The sequence below is a fragment of the Panthera onca genome, chromosome E2 (genome assembly GCF_046562875.1).
Source record: "Panthera onca isolate mPanOnc1 chromosome E2, mPanOnc1 haplotype 2, whole genome shotgun sequence".
NCBI lineage: Eukaryota > Metazoa > Chordata > Mammalia > Carnivora > Felidae > Panthera > Panthera onca.
This window is the reverse complement of record NC_138353.1, coordinates 7596213-7614057: the sequence shown is the minus strand read 5'-3', so window position 1 is coordinate 7614057 and position 17845 is coordinate 7596213. Positions and strand designations below refer to the sequence as shown.

General features: G+C 59.1%; 1 protein-coding gene across 2 annotated transcripts; it reads left to right on the top strand.

Annotated features, from left to right (window-relative positions):
• The first annotated feature begins 64 nt into the window (after window positions 1-64).
• On the top strand, window positions 65-6866 carry EMC10 (ER membrane protein complex subunit 10). Of its 2 annotated transcripts, XM_060651818.3 has the most exons (8): window positions 65-233; window positions 1389-1461; window positions 2380-2489; window positions 3425-3529; window positions 3868-4049; window positions 4310-4403; window positions 5324-5410; window positions 5623-5719. In XM_060651818.3, the coding sequence occupies exons 1-7, from the start codon at window positions 120-122 to the stop codon at window positions 5408-5410; spliced, it is 765 nt and encodes a 254-aa protein (XP_060507801.3). In that variant the 5' UTR covers window positions 65-119; the 3' UTR covers window positions 5623-5719. The 2 variants fall into 2 exon arrangements, with proteins under 2 accessions (XP_060507801.3, XP_060507800.3); XM_060651817.3 differs by lacking the exon at window positions 5324-5410 and having other exon boundaries at window positions 5623-6866.
• Window positions 6867-17845: the final 10979 nt, after the last annotated feature.

Below are 17845 nucleotides of genomic sequence, written 5' to 3'. Positions count from 1 at the left end.
CCACTCTGTGACGTCAGACGCCCGTGGCGGGCGCTAGTGCGCAGGCGCAAGGAACTGGCGCAGGCGCATGGGAGGCGCCGGGCTCACTCCCGCCCCTGGCCTGGTGGGAAGGGGTGAAAATGGCGGCGGCCGGCGCTGTGGCTAGTCGGCTGCTCCTGCTCCTGCTGATGGCGGCAGCAGCCCCCAGCCGCGCGCGGGGCAGCGGCTGCCGGTCCGGGACCGCTCTGCGGGGGGTGAGTGCTCATTAACCCTGACGGGGAGCGGGGCTGACGGAAATCCTGGGTCTCGGGTGTTTACATCGGGTAAGGTGGGAACGAGGCATTGCAGGGCCAGGAGAGAGTTAGAGGTGAAAGTGAGAGTATAGTTAGGAAGGCTCTAGCTCGTGAACATACACGAGTGGGCGGGCCTCGGATGGACTCTTGGTGCCTGGACTTTGGGTGGTTTGAAAACGAGGATTCGCCGTTGGGGCCAGAACCTCAAGTTAACGCTCAACACCACTAGGGATCCGCAGTCTTAAATATGCAGGAGGAGGTGTGGCTCGGGTGGAATCTTGGCGAATCAGACATAGGGGCGGCTAAAACGAAACCGTTAGAAGGACTCTGGAGTGATTGGACCGGAGTCCTGTTCCTGAATATGCATGAGAAGGGCGGGATCTTGAGTTCCAGGATTAAAATCTGGACACGGGTTTGCGAAGGTGTGAGGGCTGCGTAGGTGCAAGGGCGTAAGGTGGGGGGTGCAAAGGTAGGAGACATTTGAATTTAGAGGAATGGATGGCGTGGAATATTTTTTTTTTTAATTTATTTATTTCGAAAGAGAGAGACAACGAGCACGGGAGGTGCAGAGAGAGAGGAGACAGAAGATCTGAAGCGAGCTATCAGCGCCAGCCGGATGTGGGGCTGGAACTCACAAACCAGGAGATCGGACCCGAGCTGAAGCCCCAGGGCTTAATCCCCTGAGCCAGCCAGGCACCCCCCAGAGGGCGTGGTCTCTTGTATGTACTTGATAAGGGTCGGAATTCCGGAGGCATGGTGGCTATTGTGGCTGTTAAAGGCAAAAAAGGGGCCACTTGAATATTAGGTTGGGAAGCAAGCGCAGGTATCCTTTAACTCATGAATGTTTATGATGCTAGGTGTGAAAGTGACCTGGAGATAGTTGCCTTAGAAGCAAGGTTACGCTTGTTTGCAGGCTCTAGTTTTCTGGGGACGGTCCAGATCATGAATTTTCATGAAAGGGGCGGTTCCCAGTGGAATCGTGGACAAGTGTCAATGTTTGGAAAAGAGTATGAAAATAAGGTTCCTTCCTCAGCCTGCATCTGTCCCGGGGTCCGTGGTCTTGCCCTGCTGAGGGCTCTGATTGTCCTCACCGGGGGACCTCTCTCTCACCTGCAGGCGGGGGCAGAAGGTCGAGAGGGTGAGGGCTGTGGCACCGTGGGGCTGCTGCTGGAGCACTCATTTGAGATCGGTGAGTCTAGCAACGTTCCTTGTCTCGGCCCTTACCTGGTGCCAGGTGAAGTCAACAACGTGGGTCTGGTGCCACCCAGTGTGAGACATGCCATCCATTTACTACCAGCTTTCCCCTAGGAGTGTGTTTGGATTATTCTGGGGGAGGTTGGGGCAGGGAGGGCACGAGAGAGTAAGAACTCTACCTTTGGATACTCCCTCACCTGTAAAGTAAATCCTAGTTTCAGAAAGGCCAGTGCAGCAGTAATAACCTCAGAGCAGACTTTTCAGACCAGTCACCTTGTGCCCTGCATTCGTGGCTAGATGTTCTGCATGTATTCACTCAAAAGTGCTCTCAGCAGTCATGCAACGCAGCGGGCGTTAGGGATAGCCCCGTTTTCCAGAAGGGGAAACTGAGGTTCAAAGGGGCATCGCATAAGGTCCTTTTGTAAGTGAATGGCAGAGCCAGGACCTGCTCTACAGCCCAGCTTAAACTACTGGGATTCAGGCATTCAGATTCCCAGAGCACAGATGTCAGTGCAGCCTGGAGGTCTGAGGTCCCAAACTCTGGAACACTTGTTTGAAACACTGAACCTGGGACCCTCTGCACTCCTCCTGACTCGGTCCCTGGCATCTGCCCGGAAAAGCCCCATGGATTCCGACATGGCCTAACGGTTGGAAGCCCCTCTATTTTATAGTGAAAAAACTGAGGCTCAGAGAGATCAGGTGACTGCCCGGCAAGGCAGAGGCAGGGCTTAGGAGCTGTTGTGTTCACACGTCTGCTGTGGACTGCCCTGTGAGATAGGAGAGCAGGACTTGGTGGGGGGTGTCCCCACGTTGCAGGTGGGAAGATGAGGGCGGGGCGCTCAGGAGGGAGAAGCAACCTGGTCACTGCGAGGATTGAAGGTTGAAGCGGTCGCTGAGCCCTGACTCCCCACAGATGACAGTGCCCATTTTCGGAAGCGGGGCTCACTGCTCTGGAACCAGCAGGATGGCACTTTGTCCCTGTCACAGCGGCAGCTCAATGAGGAGGAGCGGGGCCGGCTCCGGGTGAGGAGGGGACCTGGGGCTCTGCTGGGATACGGGGGACGTGTGCCTTGGAGCACGAGACACGTGCTGCAGGGCCTCTGCCCGGACCATTCCTTGTACCCAGTACATCCTGTTCCCCCAAGTTTAATATAGTTAGCTCCTCTCGCCTTTCCAGATTCAACCAAGACGCTTTGCAGTCAGCTAGGAGGAGATTTGCTTGGGAGGAGAAAAAGATTCCTGTAAGAACCGAAGGTTAACGCAAGAATGTGATTTCTGCCGTAGCCTGCTCCATGGCCTCCTCGAGGGCCGGGCTTCTTCCAGACGTGGCTCAGTCCTCCCTAGAGATGGGGCAGGGAGGTGCAGCAGGCCAGAGAAAGAGAAGAGGGTGGGGGTGGGGGGGCAGAGGGAATAGCCGTCTTTTAGGGAAAGCTCACAAAAGCTGCCACAGTCTGCTTCCATTCTGTCCCTTTGGCCAGGTGCAGTGGTGGCAAGGGAGGCTGGGGACGGCAGGTTTCATTCTGGGCAGGCACGTGCCCTCCCTGTGGGAGATGGTGCACCGCCGCCAGCCTTCCTGTATGGCGCCCACGTGATTGTTTGTCGCAGCTGCCTCCCAAGAGACTTTCTTGCTCGTGCGATTGGGGAGTCCACATATGGGGTGGGCCAAGGGGCAGCTGGATCCAGGTGTGGGAAGAGTGTCCTTGGGACTCACTCCATCAGTGGGCTGGGTTCTACTCCCCTTGACGTGGTTTCTCCCCCAGGTGGAGCGCCCAGTGGCTCCTGGCCTCACCCACCAGCAGGGCCTCACCCACCAGCAGTATGAGGGTCACTCCTGGGTCAGGGATTGGGGAGTGCTGGCTGAGCGAGACTGGGGAAGGGTCCCCCGGGCCCAATGGCAGTCCCGGCCTGGCTGGGGCCAGGCGCTGTCCCTCTCACTGCCACCCTCCTCTGCCCTGCAGGATGTGGCGGCCTTGAATGGCTTATACCGTGTCCGGGTCCCTCAGCGCCCTGGGGCCCCTGACGGCCCAGAAGCCGGTGGCTACGTCTCCTCCTTTGTCCCCGCGGTGAGTCAGTGATGAGGACCATCCTCGCTCCTCCCACTTGCCCCAGCCTGGCTTCCACCGTTTGTTGCCCCAGCGTTTATGGACAGGGAAGACTCAGGCCTGGCCTTGCTCTCAAGGGTCTCCTGGGCTGGAGGGGGACAGTCCCGGTGGTGGGCGCTTTGATGGGGCAGCACAGGGCCTAATGGGGAAGTTGTCACGCTTGGGCTTGTGCCCGAGGGTGGAGGGAACCACGAAGGGCTTTGAAAGATCTTTCTGGGCCCCGTGAGAGGGGCTGGAGGCTCGGGGGTCTTGGCGCGGGCAAGGTCTGGTGGCGACCCTCCCCTCCCTGCCCCCCCTAGTGCTCCCTGGTGGAGTCGCACCTGTCGGACCAGCTGACGCTGCACGTGGATGTGGCTGGCAACGTGGTGGGTGTGTCGGTGGTGACACACCCCGGGGGCTGCAGGGGCCACGAAGTAGAAGATGTGGACCTGGAGCTGTTTAACACTTCTGTGCAGCTACAGCCACCAGCCACCGCCCCAGGGTGAGGACGGCAGGGTGTAGGTGCTCCAGGATGTGGGAGCTCCAGGGTGTGGTGCCCCAGGGTGCAGTTGCTCCAGGATGTGGGTGCCCCACAGTGTGGGTACCCCAGGGTGCGGGTGCCCCAGGGTGTGGGTGCGCAGGGTACAGGTGCAGGGCACGGCATGGACAGCATTGTCTCCATCCTGCTGCCGCCTTTGCTGCCGGTGTCCTTGTGGGCTGAGCCCAGCCCCTTACCCTGTCTCCTCCTTGGCCCGCCCCTAGTCCTGAGACAGCTGCCTTCATTGAGCGCCTGGAGATGGAACAGGCCCAGAAGGCCAAGAACCCCCAGGAACAGAAGTCCTTTTTCGCCAAATATGTGAGTGGAGCTCTGCCTGCCCCTCTCCCTCCCATCCTGAGTCCCCCTCTGCCCTTCTCTCCCCTGTGGCCCTTGGCCTGTTCCTCATTCTCCAGGCCTCCTGTGCACGGGGCTCGCTTGTTGCCTCTGGGCATGTCCCCCTGGCACCTGGGCTGAGCCCGAGGCCCGGCCGGACCAGGTGAGGACCGTGGAGCCGTGCGCCCTGCCTCTGCCTGTGTCTGCTCCTGGCAGCGGTCACGGGACATCCGGTCTCCGCAGATGGGCCGGCCCAGAGCCGGGCAGTGCTGGGGAGCAGGGATGGCCCCTCAAGCTGGGGGCAGGTGCGGTGCTGGTCTTGAGCAGAGACAGGCCCGTCCGCAGGAAGTGCAGTGTGGAGGGCTGTGGCCAGGCCGGGGTCTGTTCTGGGAGGAGCCTGGGACGAGGCCTGAGCCGGGCCGGTGTTAACAGGGCGGGAGGCAGGGATTTCAGCGGAATGGGAAGATCGGGAAAAGAGAAGGTGGGTGCTGGGACGCCAGCGGCTTTGCGAAGGGGCACTTCAGGGAGGCAGGGCTATGGGTGTTGGTGTGCAGGAGGCTGGTCTGGAGCTGGAGAGGGACCCGGCTTGTGCTGCCGGGCTGGGGCGGGTGGGAGGAACTGAGGGCACCGAGGGCGGAAGGCTCGTCCCACAAGGCCAGGGCGGGGACGGCGGAGGCCACTGTGGGTGGGGAATGCCAAGCCCTACCGCCCTGAATAGGGTGCCGGTGAGGGGGCCTCCATTAGTTTGCCAGTAGGTCCTGACCTCAGGGCAGCCTGACAGCTGAACTGCGGGGAAACTGAGGCACAGAGAGGCCGAGGGCCCGCTGCCCCAGCTCTGCTCTCCCCAGTGGCCACAGGACCCCATGGCCACCCCTAGCCCTGACCTGTACCCCCTCCCTCCCCAGTGGCACCTCATCCTCGGGGGGGCCGTGTTGCTCACAGCCCTGCGTCCTGCCGCCCCGGGGCCCACGCCGCCGCCGCAGGAGGCCTGAGTGAGGACTGAGCCCCCTCCCGCCTCCACCCTCCCTGCACCCCATCTGCCCTCCCCCAACCTGTAGTGATGTAGGGGACCCGGGCCCCCTTCCCTCACGTGGCCTCCCCTCACTCCGGCGCCCCCACCTTCCCTGCCCTGGGGGAATGCTGCTCATACTCAATTCTCTTGTTTCTGTGTCTCTGTCTGTCTGTCATCCTTTCTGGCCCACAGTGGATGTACATCATTCCCGTCGTCCTGTTCCTCATGATGTCAGGAGCGCCGGACGCCGGGGGCCAGGGAGGGGGCGGCGGCGGGGGTGGTGGTGGGGGCAGTGGCCGCTGAGGGGCCTGTCAGCACCCTGGTCCTCTGTCATCCAGGCAACTTCCTTCTTGCCCAGAGTGCCCGTGTCCTTGGTTGTCCGAAGGATTTGCCAGCCCATCCCGTGTCCGTCCCGTGAGGATGGGAGGACGTCCCCTCCCCAGGAGTCCTTTCCCTCTGGTCCTTGCTGTTTCTGTGGCTGGGGGCTACCTTCTGGTGCACTCCGCCTTCCCCTGTGGCCCCTCTGCAGCCGCAAAGGCTTCCCGTGCCCACAGCGTGCAGCTTGAGCTTCTGGGCCAGCTCTGACCTTGTGTTTGTCCCCCCGTTTCCGCCCCGAGCCTCACAGTTTGGGAACATGCCGAGTTCTCTCCAGCCTCTGTGCCTTTGTTCGTAGTCTTCTCGTCCTGCCTGTCCCAGGCTGGGCTAGATGGTCCCCCTAACTTGTCTGACACTGGATTGGGCCATGTGCTTCCCACCTGTCTGCCCTGAGGGGCCTGGCGCAGAGCAGGTGTGGGCTGGCCAGGGGTCCCCTCCCCAGCGGCCCCCCCCCCCCCCCCCCAGGCTCCGTTCCTCCCAGCAGCCCCGCCTTGGTCCTCCCAGCAGCCCCGCCTTGGGATCCTCCCCCGGCCTTTATCTGCCCATGGCCCTGAGCAGTTTAGGCTGCTTTGTCAGGATGCCAGGCCTTCGGTAAGCTTTGGGGCATGAAGAAATTATGTTAGAAGTGAAAACAAAACTAATACTTAGTGGAGTCGAGGGCCGGATGATGTAAATAGAACCCGTTTCCCTGTCCGGAATGTCTTCCCTGTCTGGGCACTGGGAGGCCACTGCCTGGCTTTGCTGTTGATCACCCCCTCCCTTTGTCTATTTAAAAACATTCAAAAGTATATTGAAATACATCCGAGTTTTAAAAAACAACTCAGCAGCCGAATGCAACCGTCGATTTGGTTCCAAGGAAATCCCAGTGCCCAGGCTTTACTGAATTTCCGCCGTTCACTGTACGTTATTATTCCGAAACCCACACGAATGGCTCGCGGGGCCGCCGTAATGGCTGTGCGACGCTCCACGGTGTCGTATGGCTGTTGATTCAACTGTTCCCCAAATGTTCCACATGCAGCTTCCTGCTCAGTGTGGTTAATAAATAGCAGTGTTATCCAGGCTCTCTTTGGCGAGTTTGAATTCTTTTCCCGGGGACTCAGAACTAAAAGTGGAATCTCTACGGCAGATCGGAGACACTTTTATGGAAAGGGGACGCACTCGTGTGGCTCTGCTGGCGAAATGACATAAAAGGGGTGTGGTGGGCGGTTGTTCCCCCCAAATGCTCTTTTTAAAAAAGATTTTTTTTTTAATGTTTATTTATTTTTGAGAGAGAGCAGGGGTAGGGGCAGAGAGAGATGTTTATTTAAAAACACTAAAAAAATGTCTGACGACAGAGAGCCCAATGTGGGGCTCAGACTCAGGAGCCACGAGGTCATGGCCTGAGCTGAGGTCTGACGCTTAACCGACTGAGCTACCCAGGTGCCCCTTTTGTGGCTTTTAATATATAAAAAAATTGTTTTTAATGTACGTTTATTTTTGAGAGAGAGAGCATGAGCGCGGGAAGGGCAGAGAGAGGGAGACACAGAATCCGAAGCAGGCTCCAGGCTCTGAGCTGTCAGCACAGAGCCCAATGCGGGGCTCGAACTGACAAACCGTGAGATCGTGACCTGAGCCAAAGTCGGCGCTTAACCGATGGAACCACCCAGGCGCCCTTGTGGCTTTTAATACATAGGGCAGTGTCCCTGAGTTATTCTAACCTGGCATTTCTTTCTCCACCAGCATGTGCCAGCATGTCTCATGTTTCTCCTGTCTGTGTTTCATATGACCTCTAAGATTGCCCTGGTAGTGTTTACTGGTGCTTTCTTGGACGGGTTCAGACTCCGAGTCCTTAACCCTTTGTCTCATTTGCAGGTGCATTCTTGCCCCAGGCGTTTGTTGGACCATTTTGTAATTTTTAAAAATGTTTTATTTATTTTTGAGAGACAGGGTACGAGCAGGAGCAGGGCAGAGAGAGAAGGAGACACAGAGTCTGAAGCAGGCTGCAGGCTCTGAGCTGTCAGCACACAGCCAGACGCGGGACTCGAACTTGTGAACCGTGAGATAATGCCTGAGCCGAAGTCGGATGCTTAGCCGACTGAGCCACTCAAGCGCCCCCCATTTTGTAACTTTTTAGTGGATTGAGATTGAGATCTTCATCGATCTGATTACTTTCTTTTTCTCTAGGGGTTTTTTGATCACTCTGGAGCCAGCAGAGTTAATCTGTGGTATATTCCAGTCAACGTCTGAGCCAGTTTAGGCTCCTTGGGGTTCTGTCCACGTTAAACTTTCCTAATTCTTGCTTGTCCCCGGAGAGTTCATTTACTATTTCATCTTATCAGGGTATCCGGGATAGAGCCCAGAACTCAAAAGATACCATAGGATCCAAAGCAAAGGGCCTTGCGCTCACCCCAGCCTGGTTGGTACCCGTTCCCCTTCCTGGGGGGCCGCCCGCATCTTCGGTCTCCTGTGCACTGCTTTGGAGATACTCTCTACGTAACCACGCGAATGTGTATGTAAATCGTCTTACAAAGCGTGTTGCTCTAGTGTTTTCCTCCCCTTTAAACCAGAGAGGTTTCCATCTTGGATGCAGAGTGCATGGCTGGCTTGGGGTTGAGTTCACGGGCCCCTCGTGGATGGACCTTTGGGTGGTTTCACGCAGCACTCCAGGAATCCCCACGTGCCTGCCTCATTTTGGGCACATGCACGCGTGTCCGCAGGACACGCTCCCAGGTGGGGACTCGCCGGGGGCGGTCTCAGCCACCTCCTCCCTGTCACACTGGAGCTCTTCTTGCTGACTGTCCTCAAGCCCACCTCCAGTTCAGACCCCCTTCCTGGTCTCCAGACCCAGAGTGTCCTCTCGGGGACCTCTGAGAGTCACCGCCACCTGTCTGCCCCCAGTCAGAGCTCCTGCAGGAATCCGTACGCAGGCGTGCGGTGCCGCCACCTACCTGACCTCACAGACCAGAGCGCTGCTGTGCCCTACTCTGCTGTTCCTCCCTGCCTCACCCCTTCTCTGTCCCCATGGCCCCAGCCCTGGCCGCCTCCTCCCTGGCCTCATGAGGGGATTTCTGACACCAGGGCTGTCCTCGCTTCTCCCCCGCTCTTAGCCTCTCCGCGGCTCCCCAGCACCCTCGGGACAAAGTCCCAGGGCCTCTGCCTTGCCTTTGAGGCCCAGTAGCTTTTGTTCTATTCCTCCTTTTCAGCCTCATTGATGAGCACCCCCCAGCCCTAACAGGTGAGTCCCTCAAATACCACCGGCCAGGCCGGAGGCACCCTCCACCCCCTCATAGCCTCAACCCCATTCTGTCCTCCCCCTCTCTCTCTGCCCCTGAGGAGCCCCCTCTCTCCCTCCTCTGGCCTCCTGTCCTCTGGTCTGAGATGGGAGGGCACCTGCTACGTAAGTGCTCAATAGAGGGGTTGCCTCCCTCCTGGGTTTCCTGCCTCGCCCTCTGGATGCCCCTCTTTGCCCCCCAAGATGTTACCTGCTCCCTGGCGTGTAGGAAACCCCTTTCCCACTCCAGGGTTTCATATTGTCATTTAGATACACTTAGGACAGCGTTGTAGGACAGGCACTCTTGAAATCTGTAAGGCTGGGGCGCCTGGGTGGCTCAGTCTGTTAAGCATCTGACTTTGGCTCAGGTCATGATCTTGCTGGGCGTGGGTTCGAGCCCCACGTTGGGCCCTGTGCTGACAGCTCAGAGCCTGGAGCCTGCTTCGGATTCTGTGCCTCCTTTTCTTTCTGCCCCTCCCCCCGCTGGTGCTCGGTCTCTCTCAAAAATAAATAAAAACATTAAAAAGAAATAAAATCTATAAGGCTAATAATTTAAGTATTTTAAAGACTCTCCTATGGCAAATTATGCCTTGTAGCAGGTACTTTGGGAAACAGTTCTGTAGCCTCCATTATTTAACCCAGTGAGCATCGGCCGCTTACTGGGGCATCTCTAGCTGTCAGTCATTCTCCTTTGCTGGCACCCACCTTCCATCTCAGCAGGACACAATGGTGTCCTTACAGGGGAAAACTCAACGTGGCCCAATTCCTAGAAACAGGCCGCCAAGCAACTTTCCTTTGTTTCTCCGGGAAGAGTCATGCTTGTATTTCCATGGCAACGCGGAAAGAACCCACCCATGGAATGACTTGAAAACGTGAAGGGTGGAGGTTTCAGTTGAAAACCAAAGAGCTTGCTGGGTATGATGTTTCCATATTGACCAGGAGCAAAAATTTTCACATTTTTACAGAATTTTGCAAATTTCCCGTCTCCCCTCCCCCCACCAACAGCTCTCCTCCCACCCACCCCTCCCCCCAAGCGTTCCAGTCCCTGCAGGGCTTTTTTGTTTTTGTGTTCTTCGCGGCCATTCCCGGTGCCTAATCCAGCCGGGTTGCAGTTCCGTCCTTTATCAGTAGGCGGCGATAAAAGGTTTCGCGCCGCCAGAGAATACCTCCCAGGCCCATAGGATACTCCGCCGGATACTCTGGGGAGGTCGGGCCCACGTGGCCCCTCTCCACGAAGAGAAGTGCCCTGCAGGGGGTGCTGTTGGCCCTTTGGGAAGGCCGGCGTCCCCACGAAGCCTCTGTCCTAGCAGATGCTGATCTTCGGGAACACCGGTGCCTATGTTCTCATCCGTGAAATGGGAGTCGGGTGAGGTCCTCCCACGCTCCATGTCGCCTGAGGAAGAGAGGACTGTGGGGGGTTGGGGAGGGGAACGGGGCAGAAAGGAGGCAGCCTCCTTCCCACCATGCTCACCAAGCCCACCAGGGATCAGCAGAGTGGGGAAGGAGCAGGGTGGCCCAGCCAGTCCCTGCCCTGCCACTTACATGCTGTGGTCTCCAGGCAACTCACTCCCGGTCTCTGAGCCAGCTCCTCGTTTCCTCCTTCCTGGGCCAGGGCCAGGCCTCCTTCCTCCGGGCAGTGTCCAGGGTCCAGGACAGACAGAAAAGAGAGAGAGAAAGGGTGTCACACATGCCCTTGCACCTCGGGGGGCCGCAGGCTTCGCAGCCCTGCTTCGGGCCGTCCAGCCTCTTGCCACGAACGCGGCACCGATCCCCAGGTGGATGTCAGCTCAAGACTTCAGGCAGGGAGACGGGAGAGGAGCTCAGGCCCCTGCGGGGGGCTGGGCGTGGAGGGGCCTCCCGGGAGACAAGGCTCAGAGGAAAGGAGGCCAGTGCGAGGGAGAAGTCTGGGAGGGGAGAGAGAGAGAAGGAAAGAGGGAGCGAGATTGAAGGGGTGGGGAGAGAAGGGATGGAAGCCAGCAGGAGAGGGGAGCCAGGAGGAAAGAAGGGAAGAGAAAGCGCAGGGGGGAAACACACGAAATGAGGAGGGGTACGAGGAAGGGAGACCGAGAAGACAGGCTGGGGGGAGGCCCTGAGAGAGAGGCGGAGAGGGGAGACGGTGGCGGGGAGAACGACGTCTGGGGAAGGAGAAGGAGGGAGAGAGGTGAAGGGAGAGAGTCGGAAGTGGAAGGGAACGCACGGGAGAAGACGGGCGGAGGCAGAAGACGGTCCGGGAGAGCAGGGGAGGGTGCGGAGCGGAGGAGCGAACCGGGAGCCGCGAGGCCAGACGGGGTAAGAAGGCAGAGACGCAGGGCGGGGAGAGCGGAAGGGGACGGGGAGGAACGGGGACAGCGACAGAGAAGGAGGGAGAGCTCGGCCAGGGCCGCGATGAGAAGGCCAAGGCGGGGCAGGACAGGGAGGAGAGCAGGCAGAGGAAGGGGGGAGAGCGGACGGGAACTGAGACAAGAACAAGGGGGACCCGAGTGTGGAGAGCGAGCGAGCGGGCGAGCAGGCGGGATGGAGCGGGGCGGAGGAGGAGAGAGGCCGAGAAAGGAGGGGTGTGAGCGAGGGGCGGGGAGTGCCAGGCGCACGTGGAGCCCCGGAGGGGGTGGGGAGGTGAGAGAGGAGGGAGTGGAAGAAAAAGGATGGGGAGGAGAGAGCACAAGCCGCGCTGAGAAGAGTGAGGGGGGCAGTGAGGGGCGGCTGGGGAGCGAGAGGGGGAGGGGAAGGGATGGGGGAGGGAGCGGGGTCGGAAACACTGGCGGGGGGAGGGGGCCCCCCCGCAGGGGCCGGGGCGCGCACGCGCACAGGTAGACGCGCGCGGACGCAGAGGCACAGGCGCGCGCACACAGACAGGCGCGTGCGCGCGCACGGGCCGGCCCCGATAGGCGCGCGCGCGCGCGCAGACTGGCAGGGGCAGGCACGCGCACTCCCCGAAGCCGAGGCCGGGGCCGGGGTCGGGTGGGCGGGGGGTGGGGGTGGGGGGCCGGCCGAGGAAAGGCGACCGGAGAGCGAGGTCACACCCCGCTGCGGAGACGCCTCTCCCTCCTCGGCGCCCGGCCGCCACGCCGCGGGCGCTTCTGTCACGGAAGAAGTGTCACAGGAGACGAAGAAGTGACAGCCGGGAACACCGACAGCCGGAGCCCACGGCGTGCGGAAGGAGCCGGGTGATGAAGGGGGCCGAAGGAACGACAGAGCCGGAGCCAGAGAAGAGGCAAGGGAGGCTGTGTCGCCTCCTGAGAGACGGGGCCCTTCCGGGTCGCCGGCAGTGTCTCCCGGCCCCGGGCGCGCGAGGAGCTGGAGACCGGCGGGCTGGCGGTCCCGGGACGTGACCTGACTGTCGCGAAATGGGACACCCAAACCACGGGGCTGTCTGTTCGGGGGCAGGAGACGGGTGTCACCAGCTCGTGGGGGAACCCGGCGGGGGGCCTCCCCGCTGTCGGAGGCGGCAGGGGGCCGGGGGCGCGGCCGGGGACCTGGGGGGAGGGGCAGATGTGGGGCCGAGAGACCGACGGACGCGACGGGATGAGGGAGACCCTCGGGGACGACACCAGGGGAGAAATGGAGAAGGAAAATGTTGGGGGGAGGGCGTGGAGGGGTAGAGACGCAAGGGCGGAGGACCCGGGCCCCGGGGGGGGGGGGGTGGGGGGGGGAGACGGAGCAGAAAGAGGAGTAAAAAGTCCTTGAAAAGAAGGTACAGTGAAAAGCCGAGCGAGAGTGTGGACAGAAAGGGGGGGCGGGGATAGGAGACCCCATGGAGGGACGGTGGGGGGACAGAATCGGCGTGTGAGAGAGGGCCCGAAGCCGGGAGACGGGGAGGGGAGCAGGGACTGGCAGGTGGAAAGCAGGACAGTGCTCCCCGAGCACAACCCGAAGAACGGGAGGTTGGCGTGAGAAGCAGATACAAGGAAAAGAAGCTGGAAGCGAAGGAGACAGGAGTAGAGGAAGAGGAGAGGCGCGCAGAGAAGCGGAGGGAAGTGGGGGACCTGCCACACGGGGCCCCCAGAGCGGCCCCTCCGGTCCTGGGCGCTGCTGTGTGGATGCCACCTCTGTCCCCGTCGCCACCGCCTGGAGGGCAAAGGGAGGGGGTAGACGAGGGGGCGGAGTGAAGCGCGGCGGGGGAGGAGGGTATGGGGTGGGCTTGAAGTCCTGGGGGAAGGAGAGAAGCTTCCGGAGAGGGTGAGAGCCGAGGGGCAGGGAGCCAGCCGGGGTGGGGTTGGGTGGGGGAGGGTGAAGAAGGACAGGAGCTTCGGTTCAGAATTGGGGGAGGGGTGTGTGTGACATAAAGAGTAACTCTGAGGAGCACGATGAGAGGAATAAAGAAAACCTGCGTGGGGGTGTGGGGGGAGGCCCAGCTGGGGACGGAAGGGAGAGGGGGAGGCAGAGGAGGAGGAGGGGGGAGGGAGAGGAAGAGGAGGAGAGGGAGGAGGGGGAAAGGGGGGGAGGGAGGAGGGGGAAGGAGACAAGGAGGAGGAGGGGGAAAGAGGAGGAAGAGGAGGAGAGGGAGGAGGGGGAAGAGGAGGGGGAGAGGGAGGAGGGGGAAGGAAAGGGGGGAGGAGGAGGAAGAGGGGGAAGGAAAGGGGGAGGAGGGAGAGGGAGAGGGGGAGGGGGAGGAGGGGGAAGGAAAGGGGGAGGAGGAGGAAGAGGGGGAAGGAAAGGGGGAGGAGGAGGAAGAGGGGGAAGGAAAGGGGGAGGAGGGAGAGGGGGAGAGGGAGGAGGGAGAGGAGGAGAGGGAGGAGGGGGAGGGGGAGGAGGGGGAAGGAAAGGGGGAGGAGGAGGAAGAGGGGGAAAGGGGGAGGGGGAGAGGGGGAGAGGGAGGAGGGGCAAGGGGGGGGGAGGAGGAGGAGAAGCCAGACTCCATCAAGACGGTGTGCGCAGAAGCAACTAGAAGGTGGTGTGAGGAGGAGAGCGGGTCAGAGATGATGCGGAGACCAAGCGGGTGGGGACAGGGGAGCGGGTGAGAAAAAAGGACGAAGAAGGAGACTTCCTGAGACAGGGAATCAGAGACAGAGACTCTGTCTCTGAGAGAGAGAACGCCTGAGATGGTGTGAGAGACAGAGTGAGAGAGAGAGTCAGAAAGAGTCTGCGAGTCAGACGGAGAGAGAGAGGGTCGGAGAGGGAAGAGAGTCTGAGGGAGAGGCAGGGAGAGAGACGGAGGGTCTGAGAGAGAACCTGAGGGAGCCAGTCCGAGAGAGTCTGAGAGACAGAGTGTGAGAGAGTCAGAGAGAAAGAGACAGAGTCAGAGAGTCTGAGTCGAGAGAGACAAAGCCTGAGAGTCAGAGAGAGAGAGAGAGAGAATCTGAGAGGGTCTGAGAGACAAGGTCCGAGAGTCTGACGGAGAGTCTGAGAGAGACAAAGTCGGAGAGAGAGAATCAGAGAGGGAGACAGGGAGGGAGAGAGTCTGAGAGACACCGAGTCCTAGAGAGTCTAAGAGACAGTCTGAGAGAGAGACAGAGAGGTAGTCTGAGAGACAGCGACTGAGTCCGAGAGTCAGACTGAGAGACACCGAGTCATAGAGTCTGAAAGAGACAGACTGTGAGAGAGACACAGTCTGAGAGAGTTCGAGAGAGAGTCTGAGAGAGAGCGACTGAGTCTGACAGAGAATCTGAATGAGAGAGAGACGGCGTGAGAGACTCAGAGAGACAGAGACAGTCTGAGAGACAGTGAGTCATAGAGAGTCTGAAAGAGAGAGACTCTGAGAGAGACAAAATCTGAGAGAGTTTGAGAGAGAGTCTGAGAGAGAGAGACAGAGAGATAGTCTGAGAGACAGCGACTGAGTCTGACAGAGAATCTGAATGAGAGACAGTGTGAGAGAGAGAGAGATAGTCTGAGAGACGGGGGGGGGGTCAGAGAGACAAGAGTCTGAGGGAGAACCTAAAAGAGTCAGAGAGAGGCAGGGAGAGAGGATCTGAGGGAGACAGTCTGAGAGACAAAGTGCGAGAGAGTCTGAGAGAGACAGAGTCCTGGAGAGTCTGAAAGAGAGAAACTCTGAGAGGGACAAAGTCTGAGAGCGTCTGACAGAGACAGCCTGAAAGAGTCTAAGAGACAGTCTGAGAGAGAGGGAGAGAGTCTGAGAGACACAGAGAGAGAGAGAGAGAGGGAGAGAAAGAGAAGAGAGTCTGAGGGAGGACCTAAAAGAGTCTGAGAGAGAGGCAGGGAGAGAGACAGTCTGAGAGAGTCTGAGAGAGTCTGAGAGACAAAGTCCTAGAGAGTCTAGAAGAGAGACTGAGAGAGACACGGTCTGAGAGAGTCTAAGAGAGAGAGTCTAAGAGACAGTCTGAGAGACACCGAGTCATAGAGAGTCTGAAAGAGAGAGACTCTGAGAGAGACAAAGTCTGAGAGCGTCTGAGAGAGAGACAGGGAGAGACGGAGAGTCTGAGAGAGAGAATCTGAGGGAGACAGAGACAGTCAGAGAGACAGTCTGAGAGACACCGAGTCATAGAGAGTCTGAAAGAGAGAGACTCTGAGAGAGACAAAGTCTGAGAGAGTCCGAGAGAGAGAGAGAGAGAGAGAGAGAGAGATACTCTGAGAGACGGGGGGGCGGGGGAGGTCAGAGAGACAAGAGTCTGAGGGAGAATCTAAAAGAGTCTGAGAGAGGCAGGGAGACAGAGACAGTCTGAGAGACACCGAGTCATAGTCTGAAAGAGACTCTGAGAGAGACAAAGTCTGAGAGACACACAGAGAGAGAGAGAGGGAGAGAAAGAGAAGAGAGTCTGAGGGAGGACCTAAAAGAGTCTGAGAGAGGGCAGGGAGAGAGTCTGAGAGAAAGTCAGAGAGAGAGACTGAGTCTGAGAGTCAGACTGAGTCTGAGAGAGAATCTGAATGAGAGACAGTGTGAGAGAGAGAGAGATAGTCTGAGAGACGGGGGGGGGGGGGTCAGAGAGACAAGAGTCTGAGGGAAGAGTCTGAGAGAAAGTCTGAGAGAGAGAATCTGAGGGAGACACTCTGAGAGAGTCAGAGAGAGTCTGAGAGACAAAGTCCTAGAGAGTCTACAAGAGGGACTGAGAGACAAGGTCTGAGAGAGTCTAAGAGACGGTCTGAGAAAGAGAGAGATAGTCTGAGAGACAGAGAGGGGCGGGGGCGGTCAGGGAGACAAGAGCCTGAGGGAGAACCTAAAAGAGTCTGAGAGAGAGGCAGGGAGAGAGACAGTCTGAGAGAGTCTGAGAGACAAAGTCCTAGAGAGTCTAGAAGAGAGACTGAGAGAGACACGGTCTGAGAGAGTCTAAGAGACGGTCTGAGAGAGACAGAGAGATAGTCTGAGAGACACCGAGTCCTAGAGAGTCTGAAAGAGACAGACTGTGAGAGAGACAAAGTGTGAGAGAGTCAGAGAGAGAGGGAGAGTCAGAAAGGGTCAAAGACGGAGGGAGGGAGACAAAGTCAGAGAGTCCAAGAGTCTGAGAGAGACACAGTCTGAAGGAGAGAGAGAGTTTCAGCCAGAGAGTCTGGGACAGCGAAAGAGGGACAAAGAGAGGGACGGAGAGAGAGACCGGGTCAGAGAGAGATTCAAAGAGAGACAGAGAGATTCTGAGAGACAGAGTCGGAGAGAGTCTGAGAGAGACAGAGAGACTGGGTCAGAGAAAGAGAGAACGTGAGAGAGACAAAGTCTGAGAGCGGAAGTCACAGAGAGAGACGAGAGAGCGAGAGGGGGTGAGAGAGACGCGAGGCAGCCGGTCAGGGGGTCTGACCGAGGCGGGCTGGCGGGCGGGGGTGGGGCGGACACGGGAGCGAGCAGGGGGAGGGGAGGGAGGGAGGAAAGCCCCCTTCCCCTTCCGTTTTCGGTGTGGCCATCGGCTGGGGGTGGGGGAGGGGGGAGGTAGTAAGGCGCCTCCTGCACTGGGCACCCGCTGCCTCCCTTGTTCCCTTCTAGCACTTTCTCTCTTGCCGTCTCTCTCAGCCTTCATTCGGTCCGCTCCCCGACACCGGAGACTGGCCATTACCCACATCCGCTCTTTTCTGTAATGAAGGAATCAAACTGGAGCCCGGATTCGCTGTCACCGTGGCCTGCGCTTCTGCAGCGGTGGTGACAGACCCCCCGGAGGCCCCCCCCCCCCCCCCCCCCCCCCCCCCCGAGATCCCTTCTGCCTGGAAATGCTCCCGCTACTGAGAAGGAAGAACAAGAGAAAGACAGGAAGCCAGCGGAGGGGCAGGGCGGGGAAGGGGCAGGGCGGGCAGAAGGTGGAAGGAGCCGCGTCAGTGTGTGCGAATGACCCGGCACACAGCTGGTGCTCCACCAGTGCCCCTTCCCTGTCCCGTCCTCGGCAGCACTGAGAGCAGGAAGGAAGCGAAGAGGCAGCAGAGGGGGAGGGGAACGGGAAGGGGAAGGAGGTAGTGAGCAGGGGAGGCTGTGCTTGTAAAGAGCCTGGCACACGGTAGGTGCTCGAAATGCCCATTCCTGTCTCCAGGAGAGAGGAAACAAGTCAGAAAGAAGGGGAAGAGACCATCATAGCAGAAAACGGGAGGAAAGACAGCCTAAGGAGAGAGAGAGTCATTGGTGGAAATTGCTGGGCATACAGTAGGTGCTTATTAAGTGATAGTTCTTTTCCCAGGAGAAAGAAGACAGGGAAGCGTAGGCTCCAGCGGAGAGAATAAACAGGAGAAGTTGTGAGGGAAGGAGACGGTGTATGTAGAACAGCGGGCACACAGTAGGTACTTAATAACTGCCCATTCCCCTCCTTGGTAATGAGCAGACAAGCAGCCAGGAGGAGGGAAGGGAGCAGAGAGGAAGAGAGAAGGAAGAACAGAGGCAGTGAAGCAAGCCATGGCAGTGTATGCGCAGGAGCGGCACACAGCAGG